At 43.3% G+C, this 22,532-nt stretch overlaps 1 protein-coding gene across 3 annotated transcripts in view; it reads left to right on the forward strand.

The window, feature by feature from the left end:
* Window positions 1-22,532, forward strand: part of LOC123484549 (equilibrative nucleoside transporter 1-like) — a 47,280-nt gene that overhangs the window by 12,148 nt on the left and 12,600 nt on the right. For 2 of the 3 annotated variants that reach the window (XM_045215022.1, XM_045215021.1), the window contains 7 exons: window positions 4,096-4,172; window positions 4,687-4,768; window positions 5,182-5,360; window positions 8,563-8,702; window positions 12,443-12,577; window positions 12,673-12,770; window positions 13,261-13,339. In XM_045215022.1, the coding sequence (XP_045070957.1) occupies window positions 4,147-4,172; window positions 4,687-4,768; window positions 5,182-5,360; window positions 8,563-8,702; window positions 12,443-12,577; window positions 12,673-12,770; window positions 13,261-13,339 (739 nt within the window). In that variant the 5' untranslated portion in view covers window positions 4,096-4,146. Of the gene's footprint in view, window positions 1-3,544; window positions 3,642-4,095; window positions 4,173-4,686; window positions 4,769-5,181; window positions 5,361-8,562; window positions 8,703-12,442; window positions 12,578-12,672; window positions 12,771-13,260; window positions 13,340-22,532 lie in introns of those variants that run through there. The other variant, XM_045215020.1, reaches the window with a different exon arrangement.

The raw sequence follows: 22,532 nt of genomic DNA on the forward strand, positions 1-22,532 counted from the left end.
CTTGTGAACCTCTGTGCATGGGATCCGGTCATACAGTGGGGAAAAAAAGTATTTAGTCAGCCACCAATTGTGCAAGTTCTCCCACTTAAAAAGATGAGAGAGGCCTGTAATTTTCATCATAGGTACACGTCAGCTATGACAGACAAATTGAGAAAAAAAATCCAGAAAATCACATTGTAGGATTTTTAATGAATTTATTTGCAAATTATGGTGGAAAATAAGTATTTGGTCAATAACAAAAGTTTCTCAATACTTTGTTATATACCCTTTGTTGGCAATGACACAGGTCAAATGTTTTCTGTAAGTCTTCACAAGGTTTTCACACACTGTTGCTGCTATTTTGGCCCATTCCTCCATGCAGATCTCCTCTAGAGCAGTGATGTTTTGGGGCTGTCGCTGGGCAACACGGACTTTCAACTCCCTCCAAAGATTTTCTATGGGGTTGAGATCTGGAGACTGGCTAGGCCACTCCAGGACCTTGAAATGCTTCTTACGAAGCCACTCCTTTGTTGCCCGGGCGGTGTGTTTGGGATCATTGTCATGCTGAAAGACCCAGCCACGTTTCATCTTCAATGTCCTTGCTGATGGAAGGAGATTTTCACTCAAAATCTCACGATACATGGCCCCATTCATTCTTTCCTTTACACGGATCAGTCGTCCTGGTCCCTTTGCAGAAAAACAGCCCCAAAGCATGATGTTTCCACCCCCATGCTTCACAGTAGGTATGGTGTTCTTTGGATGCAACTCAGCATTCTTTGTCCTCCAAACATGACGAGTTGAGTTTTGACCAAAAAGTTATATTTTGGTTTCATCTGACCATATGACATTCTCCCAATCCTCTTCTGGATCATCCAAATGCACTCTAGCAAACTTCAGACGGGCCTGGACATGTACTGGCTTAAGCAGGGGGGACACGTCTGGCACTGCAGGATTTGAGTCCCTGGCGGCGTAGTGTGTTACTGATGGTAGGCTTTGTTACTTTGGTCCCAGCTCTCTGCAGGTCATTCACTAGGTCCCCCCGTGTGGTTCTGGGATTTTTGCTCACCGTTCTTGTGATCATTTTGACCCCACGGGGTGAGATCTTGCGTGGAGCCCCAGATCGAGGGAGATTATCAGTGGTCTTGTATGTCTTCCATTTCCTAATAATTGCTCCCACAGTTGATTTCTTCAAACCAAGCTGCTTACCTATTGCAGATTCAGTCTTCCCAGCCTGGTGCAGGTCTACAATTTTGTTTCTGGTGTCCTTTGACAGCTCTTTGGTCTTGGCCATAGTGGAGTTTGGAGTGTGACTGTTTGAGGTTGTGGACAGGTGTCTTTTATACTGATAACAAGTTCAAACAGGTGCCATTAATACAGGTAACGAGTGGAGGACAGAGGAGCCTCTTAAAGAAGAAGTTACAGGTCTGTGAGAGCCAGAAATCTTGCTTGTTTGTAGGTGACCAAATACTTATTTTCCACCATAATTTGCAAATAAATTCATTAAAAATCCTACAATGTGATTTTCTGGATTTGTTTCTTCTCAATTTGTCTGTCATAGTTGACGTGTACCTATGATGAAAATTACAGGCCTCTCTCATCTTTTTAAGTGGGAGAACTTGCACAATTGGTGGCTGACTAAATACTTTTTTTCCCCACTGTATACTGTACCACAGTTTGGAAAACATGGTGAACGATCCTCTGAGATTTTACTGGGCCTAGTTTCCTTTATCTATAACAACCACAAGAGGGCAATGTTACTATGGATAACCAGAAGGACCAGTGGCCTATAGACTGACTGAATGACACAGTGTTGGGATGATTGATAGGTTGTGTGCCTAGCCAGCAAAGTGACCGGTTTTCATATGTTCGTTCTAATGCGGAGCAAAACTGGCCAATGCTAAGAGTGCAATAGCACCTATGTTGTTAAAGATTAGGCTACTTAAATTATATAAAAGATTAGACCCTACATAAAATATTAGGCCTGCATTAGTCTTTGGATAGGCAAGATCAACCACAATTGCTCATCACTTAAGATTCTCTAAGAGTTAGCCTAGCCATGATTAGGCTACTATTCATCTCAGTTTGGACTGAAAAAGTTTAGGAGGGCCTCCCTTCATGATTTGAGGTTCTGTTTCAAAAAAGCTCAACTTACTTTTACAAAAACTTGTACTGCATGTGCCTTTTATTCAATTGGACAAATGTTATTTTGCTTGGGTGTGGCATTCGTCCATCGTTGAGTTGACACACTTTGATATTTCACAAGGACTGCCACCTGTCTTTGTCAAGCAACCCCTCATACCTATTTCTTTCTGATATCACATGGGATCTTATCCAGAGGTAAATTCCTTCATGTAGGCCTATCTCCTAGGTCCTTCAGGGTGAGTTGCTTAACCTCGTACAGCTTTCACTCAACTCAAACCCACCAGCAACATCATTCCATGCTATTTTGTCAGACATGACTACTCCTACTGACTTGAGACAGTTGTATCTGTTTGATTTGGAGCTAAGGTCTGTGTAAATACAACTGTGCCAGGAAAATGTATGTAGAATTATGCAACATTGATGCCTTGCACGTCATGGTACTGTGTACCATGTACCGTGCTGTAGACCAATGATGCATTCAGATTTTAGTGCACAGTTTATGTGTTTTTAAGTGATTTTGTAGAGTGCAGACTAGGCTATACGTAGGCTATTGTTTGACCAAATGGTAGTGGGCTTTATACTGCTTTGCTTACCATGGAAGGTTTAGAGGCTTGTTGCAGTTCTAAACCTAGGCTACTGAATGGTGATGTGTATTGAAGGCAAATAGGCTATAGGCTATTCTCCAAGGGTGTTCTAGGGTTGATAATAAGGCAAAACATAACTTATACCCGCTCTACAATGTAGGCTAAAACAATCAGTTGAGTGAGTTGATGAGTTGCATTGTGCTTTAGTTGCCTAGGCTAAATTTGACAAGAGAAAAAGTGACAGCTGTTAAAGAAAAAAGGTCTGTGAACGTGCATGCCTGAGAGAGGGAGGGACAGAGAGAGGGGGGGGGGACAGAGAGAGAGAGAGAGGGAGGGACAGAGAGAGAAAGCGAGAGATAGAGAGAGATAGGGAGGGGTGGTTCCTATTGATTGCACCACAGACTAAGATAAAAGAGACAATGGGCAATGAAAAGGGTGAAGGAAGGAAGTTAGGTATAAGGTTGAATTGCACATTCTGTTAGAATGATTAACCTAATCAGACCATCCATTCTCACCAGTATTGTCCTAGAGACTGAACACAGTAGGCTAACTTGTGAGATGCTATAGCCTACAGATCCCAATTGAAAATGTATTGAGGCCCATACAATTATTAAGAAGATAGAGAAAAATGATGTAGCTTATTCATTTGAAGTTGTTATTCAATTAACACATCACAGCTCTCTTCCGCGTAGTGTGGGGAATATGGAAAAGCCCTATATGTGTCGGGGGGGCTGGGGGGCAGAGAAGACATTAAGATAGCGCCAGTTAGTCACTATCATCTGCTGAAATGCACACATAGTTGGCAACTGTATGCGCTGGGAGGAGTCAACATCTGAGTTCTTAGAATGTCCATGAGCCTACCTCTCAGCTTTATAAAATAAGAAGATCTTGACTACTGGCTGGAAATGGGTAGTTAATGATACTGAGTCTGTTGCTGTAAGTATTTTATCTCTCATCCCATTGCATGATGCTCTCTCTGTCTAATGCCTCGATATTTGGTAATATGAAGAATATTAATCTTACATTGTACAGGAGCAAAACACTGTAGCCTAGGCTATTAGTCAGGATGCTACTGAATAGCATCCAAAGAGTCAGCAGACCTTCATTTTAGACCTTCAATTTAAGTTTCAGTACTGTGGAAATGTAGGCTATTTAATATCACTAATTAAGAAACTAGTCTAACCCTAGTTTTCAGATCTCATAGACCCATATTCATTAAAATATTTTTTTATTCCACTATCCCAGTTTTATCTCCTAAAACCCTATTTGTGTTTGTTCTCTAAAGTAGTTGATAAAATAATAATAATATGAGTTTGTTTTCTTGTAATTCCTCAACATGACTGAAGGAAAAAGACGTGAAATGTGTTTCAATCCATCCCATTTCTTTCAGGTTTGGTGCTGAGCTGTGGAAAAGGGTGACAGTAATCACTGAAGAGAAATAATGGCCGTCCATGAGCCAAAAGACAAGTGAGTAGCAGCCTCTTTATGTGTTGAATGTGTATGGCGACATCTTCAAATTTTGACAATGCACCCACAGATATAGTATCAAGTTTCTGTGACACTTTGGCTAGTCCTTCTTGATATGGATATTGGCAAATTATATTGGAACGTGGTGCTTGCTTATGCTAAAAAAATCTACAGGCTTTGTGACTTCTTGGACCCAAATGGTAATGTAACCTCTACGTTAACCTTTGGATTGGAAGTCTGTTACGAGCTCCCCTAAGGGAGTTAACTCTTTAGGGACTGTGGTTAGCGTGCTCACCTTGAGGTCAGTCAGACGTCCAGGGTTCCCCCATTGGTTGCACCTAGTCCCGCAAAAATTACTGGAATTTGCTTAATTGAATCCCACATGTTGTCTCATAACAGTCAAGTAATTACCATTCTACCTTATCATTTCTGTGGGCCTACATACTATGGTATTTATTGTCAAATTACAAATAAAGTCTGTAAGCCTAGTTTCCTCTCCTCTGTCATCCAACAGAAACAATGGCGTGTGGCTGATCTTTTTCATGCTGGGCTTAGGAACTCTCCTGCCATGGAACTTCTTTATGACAGCCACCATGGTAGAGCACACAATATTTTCATATCATCTACTTTAAGAGTGTGAATAATTAAAGAATACATTTCAGAGATACAATGCCAGAGCATTTAGTGAAATGTCTGCATTCATTTCAAAATATGTCTCAAGTCTTACTTTTCAGATATTCTTAATAGCCAATGATAATTAATATAAATACTGATAACCCCTAATTTATTCATTATAATAATTAATGATGGATTGGATTTAAATTCAATAGCATTTTTCCAATTTTCTCAAAGTGCTTTACATTATAGTATATTTTATACATTATTGTATTTCATCCACTGACAATGGATAGCACCCATCTGGGTGATGCATGGCAGCCATGTTGTGCCAGAACTATCACCACACATCAACAATTAACTCAAATTAAGTGACTGTCCTCTGTCTCTACAGTATTTTACCAGCCGTCTCAGCGACCCCTCCCAAATGGGCACCGACCTGTCAGGCAATGGGACAGGGGGAGAAGGGGACAACCGTAGCCTTTTGGAGGCCAAGTTCAATAACGTAATGACGCTTTGTGCCATGGTGCCTTTACTGGTCTTCACCTGTCTCAACTCAGTCCTGCATCAAAGGTTTGCCCACCACCCCACCCACATCTTTCCTAATGCATTAAAGCTCTACTCCAAAAGTTATAAATACAGTAATGTACACACACAAGGGTAAAAACATAATGGTTTGAGAAAAATAGTGTTTTTTAGACAACTGGGAACTTCTGAAGATTAGGGCATTCAAGGAGTTGGTCTGATGGTATAATGTGATGTCATTGGCCACCCCTCCTGCTTGAGGAACAATAGAGGAGCAATGGAGAACAAAAGAGGAAAGGCCCACTCTCACACTTGTGTCATGTCATGTCATACCTGGACCACCTATTGAGATGCGCCTTTTATTAAAGGCCCAATGCAGTTGTGTTTATCTCAATATCAAATCATTTCTGGTTAACAATTAAGTACATTAGTGTGATTGTTTTCAATTAAAATGGTCAAAAATAAACAAAAATAACAAAATCTTAGCAAAAATGCAATTTCTCAAGCAAGATTTTTGCTAGGACAGTCTGGGAGTGGTCTGATAGAGGGGCCTAATTGGAGGAGCCCAATGGGAGGGATGTGGAACCTAAAAACTAGCTTGTATTGGCAGAGAAGAGGGAAAACTCACTTTGTTATTGGTCTATTAACTCACACAGAGTGTACAAAACATTAGGAATACCTGCTCTTTCATTGACATAGACTGACCAGGTGAATCCAGGTGAAAGCTATGATCCCTTATGAGTGTCGATGAATGGGAAAAGACAGGTTAAAGAAGGATTTTTAAGCCTTGAGAAAATTGAGTCATGGATTGTGTATGTGTGCCATTCAGAGGGTGAATGGGCAAGATAAAAGATTTAAGTGCCTTTGAACGGGGTATGGTAGTAGCTGCCAGGTGCACCAGTTTGAGTGTGTCAAGAACTGCAACTCTGCTGGGTTTTTCATGCTCAACAGTTTCCCGTGTGTATCAAGAATGGTCCACCACCCAAAGGACATCCAGCCAACTTGACACAACTGTGGGAAGCATTGGAGTCAACATGGGTCAGCATCCCTGTAGAACGCTTTCGACACCTTGTAGAGCCCATGCCCCAACGAATTGAGGCTATTCTGAGGGCAAAAGGGGGTGCAACTCAAGATTAGGAAGGTGTTCCTAATGTTTTGTACAGTCAGTGTATACTGCTTGGTGATGTGAATTTCATGTAGTCTGTTCAAACAACTCTTACACTAAAAGTGCATTATTATAATGTTCACGATTTCACAGTATTATTCCAACCTCATAGTGTGGAAATATATACATTTTGGACTGCACTGCCGCTTTAAGTAAATCAGGCGTTAAATGAGGTGAAAATGAGACTGGAGCAGAGAGGAAGAGGCAAAGCGAAAGGTTATATGCCGTGTTCACATGCTAGTCGGAACTAGGAAATGCTGACAGTTCTGACTTGCTAACTGGTTGAACGCGGTACGTGTATAACTAGGAGTGCTGAGCGATTAGTGCCTTTTGAGGTCGGTTCGGTTTCGGTTCGATTATAAAAAAATATGTTTTTGATTTTGGTTTCGATAATTTTATTCAACATTAAATTAACTATGAAATAGTGAGGTCCACATTGTGTAGACATCAATAGAAAAATAGGAAATTACTATGAAATAATGAAATATTTCAGTTTTATATTACTTAGTTTTTATTGGATTACTTTATTATTTTTCATTCCTTAAAGTCATCATCTCATCTCTGCTCAGGCAGTAGCAGCCAAACAATGTTCTCTGTGCTCCCCATAACTGTACTGTCTTTAGTCATCCTATTTAGCTAGGCTAGCCTGCCTAAGCATGCTGCAGAGCTGTCTGACTAAATCATTTACTAGTTCCTCAAAGTAGATAAGGCATACTTTCACCAACTGTCTCTATCCCTCTTGTTGTGTTGTGTACATTCCTCTCTCATACGGTCTGTGTGTATCTAACCTATCATAGCAAGCTTAAAAGTGTATCCATCTCGGTCCGAGTTGGAAAGAACAGGTGCAGTGGATTATGGTTATGTTGAATATTTAAAAACTACAACTCCCTTCAGCCCAGTGTCGCACACAGTTCTTGACATGATTTCTCTTGTGAATTATTTGATTTCTCTCTAGAGAAATGGCATGTTGAGCTCACAACAAAAGAGCTAAATGGTATTCAAGTAATTGAACCGATGTCGGTCAATTAATTGTTAATAACAAAAATAACAATTTGGGTTAATCGCTCAGCACTAATAACTACAACCAGTTAGCAACTCGGAAATTTCCGACTAGCACGGCATTACTCCACCCAAAATCTGTCCACGAAAATAAGCCCATGAAGTGAGAAATGTTTGTATGGAGGTCAATGAGAGTGACGAATTTAAATTTAAAAAATTGCTACGTGAGGCTTATTTGAACGAACAGAAGTTTCGTAATGGCTAGGTTGTTACGAATGCACTGTTATAAGTGGACGCATGGGCAACTTGGAAAAAAATGACTTTATATCAGAGGTGTGCCTGTTGTCATAGAGATAGATAGAGGACTCATCATGGCTATAACCAGTTTTAGTATGGACATTGCCATTGTGGGCTTCCACCATTTTAAAGTAGTCAACTGTGTGGGGATTCCTATGAGATGGGAGCAATCAGCCAATGAAGAAGAAAGTGTACTACTTTAAAATGGAGAAAGTCTCAATGGCGTTGCCAATGCTTTCACAGACACTATAATGGCACAGATACAAATATGAGTCCTCTATCTATCTCTATGGCCTGTTGTTCGCACGCATATCTGCCCTCTCATTGGCTAGAATGGTCCCACCTGATCTCGCCTCCTCCCGCCTGCCTTCCATCTTTGAGAACATGTATTTCCATTGTTAGAGTGGTCACTTGAATATCTTGCCAATATAATAGACAATCTTTGACTGGAGTAGGACTTTAATCTTTTGCTGGACAAGCTAATATGATAATGTGTGCCTGTATTGAGCAGGCATGTTTAGAATCCCTTTGGGGTTCAACTTAGACGGTTGTACCCTTTTTACACTATCGTGCCGACCCAATCTGCACTTTGCTAGCTCAGATATTTTCTTTTCACATTTTCCTTTCCAGCATGGTTCCAGCAACTACAGTGGATGCATAGCCAGGCCAGCACATTTCAGCTTGGCCCAGCTCGGTTCAGTAGTGTAAAAAGTATACTTTGCAGGAGAACCACTTGTAATCAGCATAAGATTGACCTCAGAAATTTCACTCCAACTCTCTAACTCCCAGGATTCCTCAGAAGTTTCGGATCATGGGCAGCCTGGCAGTGATTTTGGTGGTGTTTCTTCTGACGGCCATCTTGGTAAAAATAGAGATGGCACCCCTCCCCTTCTTCACGTTGACCATGATCAAGATTGTCATCATAAACTGTGAGTTTTTCCGGCCTTTCTAAGGTCCCTTTTTTGCCCCCTTCCTTCTTCTTTTTAACGTGTCAAATCTTTTCCCCTTCAATCATCTGAGTTGTCCTGAAAGTAGAACTAGGCCTCAGCAACCTCAATGTCGTATGTCTTTATTTTACATTTTGGTAATTAGCAGATGCTCTTATCCAGGGCGACTTACAGTCAGTGCATTCAACTAAGGTAGAGAGAACAACCACATATTACAGTCATTGCAAATAATACCATTTGTCAATAAAGCATCTATCAGCAAAATCAGTGCTAGTAAGAAAATACAAGTGTGAGTGTTAGTGCAAGAATGACACATACAACAGTAAGGTATTTGTTTTGGGGGGGCATTCACAACTAGCAGGATAACTATAACTGAGTTGAGTTTTATTTCATTATATATGGCAGCTAGAAGCTGAATTGCGTATAGAGGAAATTCAAGAAAAATAAATCAGGCTAATCAAGAAAGTAAAGAGGTCTGAAGAGATCATGGACCAGAGAGTTGTTTCCTAATCTCAGCTTGTTACCTGTATAAAAGACACCTGTCCACAGAAGCAATCAATCAATCAGATTACAAACTCTCCACCATGGCCAAGACCAAAGAGCTCTCCAAGGATGTCAGGGACAAGATTGTAGACCTACACAAGGCTGGAATGGGCTACAAGACCATCGCCAAGCAGCTTGGTGAGAAGGAGACAACAGTTGGTGCGATTATTTGCAAATGGAAGAAACACAAAAGACCTGTCAATCTACCTCGGCCTGGGGCTCCATGCAAGATCTCACCTCGTGGAGTTTCAATGATCATGAGAACGGTGAGGAATCAGCCCAGAACTACACGGGAGGATCTTGTCAATGATCTCAAGGCAGCTGGGACCATAGTCACCAAGAAAACAATTGGTAACACATTATGCCGTGAAGGACTGAAATCCTGCAGCGCCTGCAAGGTCCCCCTGCTAAAGAAAGCACATATACAGGCCCGTCTGAAGTTTGCAAATGAACATCTGAATGATTCAGAGGAGAACTGGGTGAAAGTGTTGTAGTCAGATGAGACCAAAATTTTGCTCTTTGGCATCAACTCAACTCGCCGTGTTTGGAGGAGGAGGAATACTGCCTATGACCCCAAGAACACCATCCCCACCGTCAAACATGGAGGTGGAAACATTATGCTTTGGGGGTGTTTTTCTGCTAAGGGGACAGGATAACTTCACCGCATCAAAGGGACGATGGACGGGGCCATGTACCGTCAAATCTTGGGTGAGAACCTCCTTCCCTCAGCCAGGGCATTGAAAATGGGTCGTGGATGGGTATCCCAGCATGACAATGACCCAAAACACATGGCCAAGGCAACAAAGGAGTGGCTCAAGAAGAAGCACATTAAGGTCCTGGAGTGGCCTAGCCAGTCTCCAGACCTTAATCTCATAGAAAATCTGTGGAGGTAGCTGAAGGTTCGAGTTGCCAAACATAAGCCTCAAAACCTTAATGACTTGGAGAAGATCTGCAAAGAGGAGTGGGACAAAATCCCTCCTGAGATGTGTGCAAACCTGGTGGCCAACTACAAGAAGCGTCTGACCTCTGTGATTGCCAACAAGGGTTTTGCCACCATGTACTAAGTCATGTTTTGCAGAGGGGTCAAATACTTATTTCCCTCATTAAAATGCAAATCAATTTATAACATTTTTGACATGCGTTTTTCTGGATTTTCTGGATTTTTTGTTATTCTGTCTCTCACTGTTCAAATAAACCTACCATTAAAATTATAGACTGATCATGTCTTTGTCAGTGGGCAAACGTACAAAATCAGCAGGGGATCAAATACTTTTCACCCTCACTGTACCTTTTTCTGAAATTGAGCACATTAATAGATATTAAGCTAACTTTTAATAAGACCGTAATTGAAACTGTACAGCCTACGAACTTAGTTTGATGTGAGTCTTTATTGGAGACTACCTAGGGTGTATTCATTACGGAAACCGTTGACTGTTTAATTAAGAACCAAACGGAAGCAAACAGGGACCTACCTGAATTTGTCCAATAGAAACTGTAGTTAGCATTTTCCGTTTGGAGTAAACGGTTTCTGTTGCAATATGTTTTGCAACAGAATCTGCATAATGATTACACCTCTGTGCTGGAGTACATCTGCAAGATGGTGCTGGCAGGCTTAAATAATAAATGAATGTCAAATCAATTGCACTAAGTTGTTTTCCTTTTTGTTTTCTGTCACAGTTTAGCAAAACATAAAAAAATTACCAAACTATATTTGTAACTAGTAGGTTACTTAAGTAGTTTTCTGACCGGATACTTTGTTACTCTCACTTGAGTAGTTTCTTATTAGGGCTACTTTTACTTTTACTTGAGTAAATTACAATCTAAGTAACAGTAATTTTACTTAAGTACAGATTTTCAGTACTCTACCCACCTCTGCAAATTATACATAGCCTAACTATAAAACCTGGGCGAGCATACACACTGGAGGAAAGTTTATTGTTATACAGTAGGCCTACATCTGTCAATCAACTGATGGCCCAAATCAACTTTAGCCAGGGAAACACAAACAGTAGCCTATTAACAAGGGGCCTATTGCCACCATTGATGGCACTAGATTATTGCATGTTGATGTTTCGTTAAACCATCAATATGCTCTAAATTCATCCGCACAGCTGATCTCAATTGCAACCATTATTGGTCACATCACATCAAGATGATGTCGGTGTTACCTTAGTCAGAGATCTGTATATAATGATGAGATGCTCATGTCTCTGCCCTAACAATGGGAGTCGTTTTTGCCAGAAGGGAGTAAGCCAGAATCGAACCCACACTGACATGGTAGGCCTATATCTGTGCCCTGAAGGCAACGGCCCTAACCGCTAGACCATCCCAGGCCACGATTGAACTGAATTTTGACAAGTCATTCGTAACCTTAGGATACACTTCACACGTGTACGTCATAGCCTAGTGGTAGACCAACATCTATTTTGTGTTATTAAACTATATTTAATGACGGTGGTTGATATGTATGGTTGCATTTCAGAAACACTGTTGCAGTAGTAGGACCTAGAGATAATATTATTTTGATAGCAGGCCTGATCCCAATGACTCAACTGCCCCCGCATGGATAGAAAGAGAACTGCACATTTTCAAGGAATCACAAGGCTCATTTGAATTTCCTGATGTAGCAGGACATTTCTCCCTGACAAAAGAGTGATCAAGTTAAGATCCACAATCTGTGGGCTCACCACACATTTGATAAAAGGTAATAGCGGTAACATTGTTTACAATTCATTTCTATTGAGCACAACATAATCCAAAACACAACCAAAGCAAATGCATCCAACAAGTTTGTAGAGTCACAAGTCTGATGTAGTCATTGTGTGCTAGGAATATAGGACCAAATACAAAAATGTTGACTAATTTAATACACTATAATTGAATTTGTTCAAATACTTATGACAAATAATTTCATTTCTAAATGGTAAAACAGATATGTATGAGAATACCCTCAAATAAAAGGCATTCTGTTCTGTCACCTCATGAAACACCTCCAAATACTAGAGTATACAGTAGAGCCAAATTAAAAGATTTAGCTTCATTGTCCAAATAAATATGTAGGGGAGTGTACAAGCGATAATTGGGGCATATTGGAATCACTGTCTGAGTAGTTATTCATTCGTCAAGCGATAATTCCTTGTTGTTGTATGACTGGACTGTTTTTTTTACAACCTCTTCAGCCTTTGGCGCTATCCTGCAGGGCAGTCTGTTTGGCATGGCAGGCCTAATGCCTGCCAAATACACCACGCCCATCATGAGTGGGCAAGGCCTGGCGGGCACTTTCGCTGCCTTCTCCATGATCTGTGCTATCGCAAGTAAGTCTGAGAGATGATACACCTTTTTTAAGAGGGGGCAACCGTGGCATTTCAAAATCAACTCTCTCTCACTCTCTCTCTCTCTCCTTCACCAGGTGGCTCAGAGATAAATGATGCTGCTTTTGGATACTTCATCACAGCCTGTGCAGTGATCTTATTGGCCATAATATCCTATGTGGTCCTCCCTAAACTGGTAATAACTGAACTCTGGATTTAATATGTTATTACATCAATTTGGCTGAAAAGGTGCTTAGGAGAGTCTACTCAATGATAATAAGTAATGCAAGTAATACTTTCGGGCAATTTTACCGTAATAGAATTACGGTGAAATCTCCCTCAGTTTTATTCTGTTCACAAACTTTGTATTTGCACAGTGTTTCCTGTAAATTCTCTTCGGAAATTGTTAAAAGTAGTCCTTGTGCATAGAGTTTTATGGTTTGTTAAACTTTGAAATCAATGTATTTTCTTTGGTATACATTTTAAAGTGAAACATCTGCGTCTCAGCGTAATTCCGTTACCCTGGTTACCCTTTCACAACTTTTAATTCACTACTTATTAATTTCCCAGTGTTGTTAAAGAAAACAAGATATGTAATACCTCCATTTGAGCCATTCCAGTTGATCTCTTCCGTTTAACTACCATCCCCAGTGTGAAATAATTGGTCATTCTGAACCTTATTTTAGGAGTTCTACCAATATTATACGAGCCAAAGTGGAAACAGGGTTAGTGATGAGGAGAACAAGCTGGATCTTCTCAAGAAAGGTAAAATGACAGCAATTTCTGTTTCTTATATTTGTGAAAATATTAAATGTAGAAATAAGAGAATTGTCCTTTTTATTTTATTGTATAGAAAAGTAAATCTAAGACACCCATTGAATATATTTCTATTCAAACATATTTGTATTACCAATTTTATCAATCATGGAAGATAGCAATACATTAAAGGGGCAATCTGCAATTGCTACATACCTTTTTGGACTTTTAAATTCATGATATATAGCCCTTGATTCTTAAGGAATATACAGTGAGGGAAAAAAGTGTTTGATCCCCTGCTGATTTTATACGTTTGCCCACTGACAAAGACATGATCAGTCTATAATTTTAATGGTAGGTTTATTTGAACAGTGAGAGACAGAATAACAACAAAAACATCCAGAAAAATGCATGTAAAAAATGTTATAAATTGATTTGCATTTTAATGAGGGAAATAAGTATTTGACCCCTCTGCAAAACATGACTTAATACTTGGTGGCAAAACCCTTGTTGGCAATCACAGAGGTCAGACGTTTCTTGTAGTTGGCCACCAGGTTTGCACACATCTCAGGAGGGATTTTGTCCCACTCCTCTTTGCAGAACTTCTCCAAGTCATTAAGGTTTCGAGGCTGACGTTTGGCAACTCGAACCTTCAGCTCCCTCCACAGATTTTCTATGGGATTAAGGTCTGGAGACTGGCTAGGCCACTCCAGGACCTTAATGTGCTTCTTCTTGAGCCAATCCTTTGTTGCCTTGGCCGTGTGTTTTGGGTCATTGTCATGCTGGAATACCCATCCACGACCCATTTTCAATGCCCTGGCTGAGGGAAGGAGGTTCTCACCCAAGATTTGACGGTACATGGCCCCGTCGATCGTCCCTTTGATGCGGTGAAGTTGTCCTGTCCCCTTAGCAGAAAAACACCCCCAAAACATAATGTTTCCACCTCCATGTTTGACGGTGGGGATGGTGTTCTTGGGGTCATAGGCAGCATTCCTCCTCCTCCAAACACGTGAGTTGAGTTGATGCCAAAGACCTCGATTTTGGTCTCATCTGACCACAACACTTTCACCCAGTTCTCCTCTGAATCATTCAGATGTTCATTGGCAAACTTCAGACGGGCCTATATATGTGCTTTCTTGAGCAGGGGGACCTTGCGGGCACTGCAGGATTTCAGTCCTTCACGGCGTAGTGTGTTACCAATTGTTGTTTTTGGTGACTATGGTCCCAGCTGCCTTGAGATCATTGACAAGATCCTCCTGTGTAGTTCTGGGCTGATTCCTCACCGTTCTCATGATCATTGCAACTCCACGAGGTGAGATTTTGCATGGAGCCCCAGGCCGAGGGAGATTGACAGTTATTTTGTGTTTCTTCCATTTGCGAATAATCGCACCAACTGTTGTCACCTTCTCACCAAGCTGCTTGGCGATGGTCTTGTAGCCCATTCCAGCCTTGTGTAGGTCTACAATCTTGTCCCTGACATCCTTGGAGAGCTCTTTGGTCTTGGCCATGGTGGAGAGATTGGAATCTGATTGATTGATTGCTTCTGTGAACAGGTGTCTTTTATACAGGTAACAAACTGAGATTAGGAGCACTCCCTTTAAGAGTGTGCTCCTAATCTCAGCTCGTTACCTGTATAAAAGACACCTGGGAGCCAGAAATCTTTCTGATTGAGAGGGGGTCAAAAACGTATTTCCCTCATTAAAATGCAAATCAATTTATAACATTTTTGACATGCGTTTTTCTGGATTTTTATTGTTGTTATTCTGTCTCTCACTGTTCAAATAAACCTACCATTAAAATTATAGACTGATCATTTCTTTGCCAGTGGGCAAACGTACAAAATCAGCAGGGGATCAAATACTTTTTTCCCTCACTGTAATGTATAATCAATTGTATATAATCAATTGTACATAAAGCTAGCAAATATATAAATTATTGTTGATGATGAACTAAGCAATGTTATCCATTCCAAATGAATGACATAATTGTATTCTGGGTTTATTTTGTAAATGATCTTACCCACTGGGCACACACTGGTTGAACCAATGTGGAATAGACGTTGAATTGACGTCTGTGACCAGTGGGTAGTTGTCTAACCCCACCTGAACCCAAAATATAAGCGGGTCCATACTTGCAAACATTGAAAAAGTTTACGTTTAAAATTATGGTCCGTCTCAAAATGCGCATCAGCCAACACCCTATGCAAGTAGCCTTGTAGGCTTTTTGAATGGTCTTCAATGGGCAAAAATGTAGATCAATGGTCTTCAGCGCAAAGACATCTGACAGAAGTAAATGTATCCACAAACTCAAATATATTTTTTAGATACTGTATCTTATATGACACCGTTTTCATGAATTTGATCATATACTCACCAAGCCCATTCAAAAGACCATGGACATGAACATGGCAGTATGATGTAGGAATGTGTAACACAGGGTATTATACAATCGTTGATGTAGTTGTACGTGATACAACGCTACATGTATACCTGTTCCCATAAGATAACCTGCCACATTTAGCCCTATGCTAACCTGACCAGGTGGCAGTGATTATATCCGGTAACAAGTTCTGCATCCGCCAATTACAAATGTTGATGTAGATGGACGTGATGGAATACTTTTCCATAAGAACGTCCTTAACAGTAGTCAAACGGTTCGCGATAGTCAATGGTACTACAACATACACAAAATGTCAACTGAATGATTTGCTCACAGTTTAGTGAGCCTGGCTCCTGGTTCTTGTCACCTTTTGCGGCAAGTTCGAATCCCAGGTGAGATATTGTTTATTCTTTTGAAATGTAGAATTACAATTATTGTGATAGTGTTGCGAAGGGAAGTGCAGCCAAAACCTTGTAAATGAAGATGAAATCAAATCAAAATAATGGTTATTTGTCACATGCGTCGTAAACAACAGGTGTAGACTAACAGTGAAATGCTTACTTATGGGTCGTTTCCAACAATGCAGAGTTAAGATAAAGATTTTTTTTTTTTTTGAAAAGTGACAGGAGGAATAGTCTAAATACACAGTGAACAACGAATAACAATAACAAGTAAAAGTAGGCTAACATGCCTATTGTCACGATCGTCTAAATCAGGAGACCAATGCGCAGCGTTGCGAGTGAACATGATGACTTTAATAAGAAAAGCACGTCAATACAAAACAAAAGACGAAAGTGAAGTCCAACAGTAACAAAGACTAAACTTGGAACAAAAACCCACAACCCACATGAGAACACAGACAGAATAAATATGGCTCCCAATCAGAGATAACGAGCCGACAGCTGACACTCGTTACCTCCGATTGGGAGTCACACGACACCACAATAAACACACCCAAAACACAACCAACCGAATACACCCTTACAACCAACCCCACAACAAATACCCAACAAAACAAACACACCCTGGTTCATTCACAACGTCCCGGAACCAGAGCGTGACAGTACCCCCCCCTAAAGGTGCGAACCCCGGACGCACCAACATAAAGACTAGGGGAGGGTCTGGGTGGGCGTCTGTCCACGGTGGCGGCTCTGGCCCCGGTCGTGATCCCCACCCCACCACAGTCACAAACTGCTTAATAGGCAGCACCGGACTAAGGGACAGCACCTGACTAAGGGGCAGCACCGGACTAAGTGGCAGCACCGGACTAAGGGGCAGCACCGGGCTAAGGGGCAGCACCTGACTAAGGGGCAGCACCGGACTAAGGGGCAGCACCGGGCTAAGGGACAGTACCTGACTAAGGGGCAGCACCGGACTGAGGGGCAGATCCTGGCTGGCTGGTTCTGGCGGATCCTGGCTGGATGGCTCTGGCGGATCCTGGCTGGACGGCTCTGGCGGATCCTGGCTGGCGGAAGGCTCTGGCTGATCCTGTCTGGCGGAAGGCTCTGGCTGATCCTGTCTGGCGGAAGGCTCTGGCTGATCCTGTCTGGCGGAAGGCTCTGGCTGATCCTGTCTGGCGGAAGGCTCTGGCTGATCCTGTCTGACGGAAGGCTCTGGCTGATCCTGTCTGACGGAAGGCTCTGGCTGATCCTGTCTGGCGGAAGGCTCTGGCTGATCCTGTCTGGCGGAAGGCTCTGGCTGATCCTGTCTGGCGGAAGGCTCTGGCTGATCCTGTCTGGCGGAAGGCTCTGGCTGCTCCTGTCTGGCGGAAGGCTCTGGCTGATCCTGTCTGGCGGAAGGCTCTGGCTGCTCCTGTCTGGCGGAGAGCTCTAGCGGCTCCGGTCTGGCGGACGGCTCTGAAGGCTCATGGCAGACGGGCGGCTTTGCAGGCTCATGGCAGACGGGCAGTTCCTGCGCCGCTTGGCAGACGGACAGTTCAGACGGCGTTGGGCAGACGGGCAGTTCAGGCGCCGTTGGGCAGACGGGCAGTTCAGACGGCGTTGGGCAGACGGACAGTTCAGGCGCCGTAGGGCAGGCGGCAGACTCTGGCCGGCCGAGACGCATCGTAGGCCTGATGCGTGGTGCCGGAACTGGAGGTACCGGGCTGAGGACACGCATCTCAGGGCTAGTGCGGGAAGCAGCAACAGGGCATGCTTGGCCCTGGGGACGCACCGTAGGCCTGATGCGTGGTGCCGGAACTGGAGGTACCGGGCTGAGGACACGCATCGCAGGGCTAGTGCGGGAAGCAGCAACAGGACGCACAGGACTCTGGGGACACACAGGAGGCTTGGTGCGTGGTGTAGGCACTGGTGGTACTGGGCTGGAGCGGGGAGGTGGCGCCGGAAATACCGGACCGTGCAGGCGTACTGGCTCCCTTGAGCACTGAGCCTGCCCAACCTTACCTGGTTGTATACTCCCCGTCGCCCGACCAGTACGGGAAGGAGGAATAACCCGCACCGGGCTATGTGGGCGAATCGGGGACACCATGCGTAAGGCAGGTGCCATGTAAGCCGGCCCGAGGAGACGCACTGATGGCTTGATGCGTAGGGCCGGCTTCATGACCTCCGGCTCAATGCTCAATCTAGCCCGGCCGATACGTGGAGCTGGAATGTACCTTACCGGGCTATGCCTGCGTACAGGAGACACCATGCGCTCTACTGCGTAACACGGTGTCTGCCCGTACTCTCGCTCTCCACGGTCAGTCCAGGGAGTAGGCGCAGGTCTCCTACCTGACTTCGCCACACTCCCTTTTAGCCCCCCGCCAAGAAATTTTTGGGTAGTACTCTCGGGCTTCCAGCCTCGACTCCGTGCTGCCTCCTCATACCACCTCCTCTCGGCTTTAGCTGCCTCCAGCTCTTCACGAGGGCGGTGATATTCCTCCGGTTGTGCCCAAGGACCCTTTCCAGCCCGTATCTCCTCCCATGTCCAGGAATCCTTTGGAGGCGTCCATAAATCCTGTGTAGGTAGGTCCTGTTGCCGCTTGTTACGCTGCTTGGTCCTCTTGTGGTGGGTTTTTCTGTCACGATCGTCTAAATCAGGAGACCAATGCGCAGCGTTGCGAGTGAACATGATGACTTTAATAAGAAAAGCACGTCAATACAAAACAAAAGACGAAAGTGAAGTCCAACAGTAACAAAGACTAAACTTGGAACAAAAACCCACAACCCACATGAGAACACAGACAGAATAAATATGGCTCCCAATCAGAGATAACGAGCCGACAGCTGACACTCGTTACCTCCGATTGGGAGTCACACGACACCACAATAAACACACCCAAAACACAACCAACCGAATACACCCTTACAACCAACCCCACAACAAATACCCAACAAAACAAACACACCCTGGTTCATTCACAACGTCCCGGAAAGAGGCAAAGAGTCAATAGGCAAAGAGTCAATACAGGTCTAAGATTGAATCATACTACACTGGCTCTGACGCTCGTCGGATGTGGCAGGGCTTGAAAACTATTACAGACTACAAAGGGAAGCACAGCCGCGAGCTGCCCAGTGACACAAGCCTACCAGACGAGCTAAACCACTTCTATGCTCGCTTCGAGGCAAGCAACACTGAAGCATGCATGAGAGCACCAGCTGTTCCGGACGACTATGTGATCACGCTCTCCGTAGCCGATGTGAGTAAGACTTTTAAGCAGGTCAACATTCACAAGGCCGCAGGGCCAGACGGATTACCAGGACGTGTACTCCGAGCATGTGCTGACCAACTGGCAAGTGTCTTCACTGACATTTTCAACATGTCCCTGACTGAGTCTGTAATACCAACATGTTTCAAGCAGACCACCATAGTCCCCGTGCCCAAGAACTCTAAGATAACCTGCCTAAATGACTACCGACCCGTGGCACTGACGTCTGTAGCCATGAAGTGCTTTGAAAGACTGGTCATGGCTCACATCAACAGCATAATCCCAGAAACCCTAGACCCACTCCAATTTGCATACCGCCCCAACAGATCCACAGATGATGCAATCTCTATCGCACTCCACACTGCCCTTTCCCACCTGGACAAGAGGAACACCTACGTGAGAATGCTATTCATTGACTACAGCTCAGCATTCAACACCATAGTGCCCTCAAAGCTCATCACTAAGCTAAGGATCCTGGGACTAAACACCTCCCTCTGCAACTGGATCCTGGACTTCCTGACGGGCCGCCCCCAGGTGGTAAGGGTAGGTAACAACACATCTGCCACACTGATCCTCAACACGGGGGCCCCTCAGGGGTGCGTGCTCAGTCCCCTCCTGTACTCTCTGTTCACCCATGACTGCATGGCCAGGCACGACTCCAACACCATCATTAAGTTTGCCGACGACACAACAGTGGTAGGCCTGATCACCGACAACGATGAGACAGCCTATAGGGAGGAGGTCAGAGATCTGGCCGTGTGGTGCCAGGACAACAACCTCTCCCTCAACGTGACCAAGACAAAGGAGATGATTGTGGACTACAGGAAAAAAAAAGAGGACTGAGCACGCCCCCATTCTCATCGACGGGGCTGTAGTGGAACAGGTTGAGAGCTTCAAGTTCCTTGGTGTCCACATTACCAACGAACTATCATGGTCCAAACACACCAAGACAGTCGTGAAGAGGGCACGACAAAGCCTATTCCCCCTCAGGAGACTAAAAAGATTTGGCATGGGTCCTCAGATCCTCAAAAAATTCTACAGCTGCACCATCGAGAGCATCCTGACTGGTTGCATCACCGCCTGGTATGGCAACTGCTTGGCCTCTGACCGCAAGGCACTACAGAGGGTAGTGCGTACGGCCCAGTACATCACAGGGGCAAAGCTCCCTGCCATCCAGGACCTCTATACCAGGCGGTGTCAGAGGAAGGCCCTCAAAATTGTCAAAGACTCCAGTCACCCTAGTCATAGACTGTTCTCTCTGCTACCGCACGGCAAGCGGTACCGGAGTGCCAAGTCTAGGTCCAAAAGACTTCTCAACAGCTTCTACCCCCAAGCCATAAGACTCCTGAACAGCTAATCATGGCTACCCGGACTATTTGCACTGCCCCCCCACCCCATACTTTTTACGCTGCTGCTACTCTGTTAAGTATTTATGCATAGTCACTTTAACTCTACCCACATGTACATATTACCTCAACTACCTCAACTAGCCGGTGCCCCCGCACATTGACTATGCAACGGTACCCCCCTGTATATATAGCCTCCCTACTGTCACTTTATTCTATTGTATATATAGCCTCCCTACTGTCACTTTATTTTTACTTCTGCTCTTTTTTTCTCAACACTTTTTTTGTTGTTGTTTTATTCTTACTTTTTTTGTTTAAAATAAATGCACTGTTGGTTAAGGGCTGTAAGTAAGCATTTCACTGTAATGTCTGCACCTGTTGTATTCGGCGCATGTGACCAATAAAATTTGATTTGATTTGATTTGATTTATACTATATACAGGGAGTACCAGTAGCCTACCAAGTCGATGTGCAGGGGTACCAGGTGATTACAAATCTATATTATAATATGCTAAGGATTCTAAACTGCGGGAAAGTCTCCTCCTACAATATTGGGCCGATGTTCTTCATTTTAGGCTCAAAAGAAGGTCCTCCCACATCGGATGATCCACTTTATATTCCGGTGTGTTATGTATTTTTGTTTATTTTCCCGGTTTTTGTGTTTGGAATGGCACGGTTACTATTGCATCATCCTGCCAATACTAGGTTACTATGACGTTACTGAAGAAAGGAGGTTTCAAAATTCTAACTGTGATAATTATTGTATCATAATTTATCCCATGATGTCTTGACTCCCGCCCCCCCTCCAACCCTATAAAGGGACCCCGGCCCTTCTAAAAGTAATTCATAGTCTTATTTATCATTCACAATGCCCAGAAGATGCAGCGCATCCACCAGCCGCCCTGTCCGCAGGTGCCTCTGCCCCACCTGACCTAGCCCCAAGTGAATTAGCATATGTGATATTTGTACAAAAAAATATGCAATTCTGGAGCCCTATTTTGACAGTAAAATTATAACAACAATAGCCTAATTGTCAAACCAAAATTAATGCCAATCACTGATTTAGGTATTGCACATAAATATATATATATATATATATATATATATATATATATATATATATATATATATATACATTACCAGTCAAAAGTTTGGACACACCTACTCATTCCAGGGTTTTTCTTTATTTTTATTATTTTCTACATTGTAGAATAATAGTGAAAACATCAAAACTATGAAATAACACATATGGAATCATGTAGTAACCAAAAAAGTGTTAAACAAATCAAAATATATTTTATATTTGAGGTTCTTCAAAGTAGCCACACTTTGCCTTGATGCCAGCTTTGCACACTCTTGGCATTCTCTCAACCTGCTTCACCTGGAATGCTTTTCCAACAGTCTTGAAGGAGTTCCCACATATGCTGAGCACTTGTAGGCTGCTTTTCCTTCACTCTGCGGTCCAACTCATCCCAAACCATCTCAGTTGGGTTGAGGTCGGGTGAATGTGGAGGCCAGGTCGTCTGATGCAGCACTCCATCACTCTCCTTGGTCAAATAGCCCTTACACAGCCTGGAGGTGTGTTTTGGATCATTGTCCTGTTGAAAAACAAATGATAGTCCCACTAAGCGCAAACCAGATGGGATGGCGTATCGCTGCAGAATGCTGTGGTAGCCATGCTGGTTAAGTGTGCCTTGAATTCTAAATAAATCACTGACAGTGTCACCAGCAAAGCACCACCACACCTCCTCCTCCATGCTTCACGGTGGGAACCACACATGCAGAGATCATCCGTTCACCTATTCTGCGTCTCACAAAGACACTGTTTGGA

The sequence above is a fragment of the Coregonus clupeaformis genome, unplaced genomic scaffold, assembly GCF_020615455.1.
Source record: "Coregonus clupeaformis isolate EN_2021a unplaced genomic scaffold, ASM2061545v1 scaf0353, whole genome shotgun sequence".
NCBI lineage: Eukaryota > Metazoa > Chordata > Actinopteri > Salmoniformes > Salmonidae > Coregonus > Coregonus clupeaformis.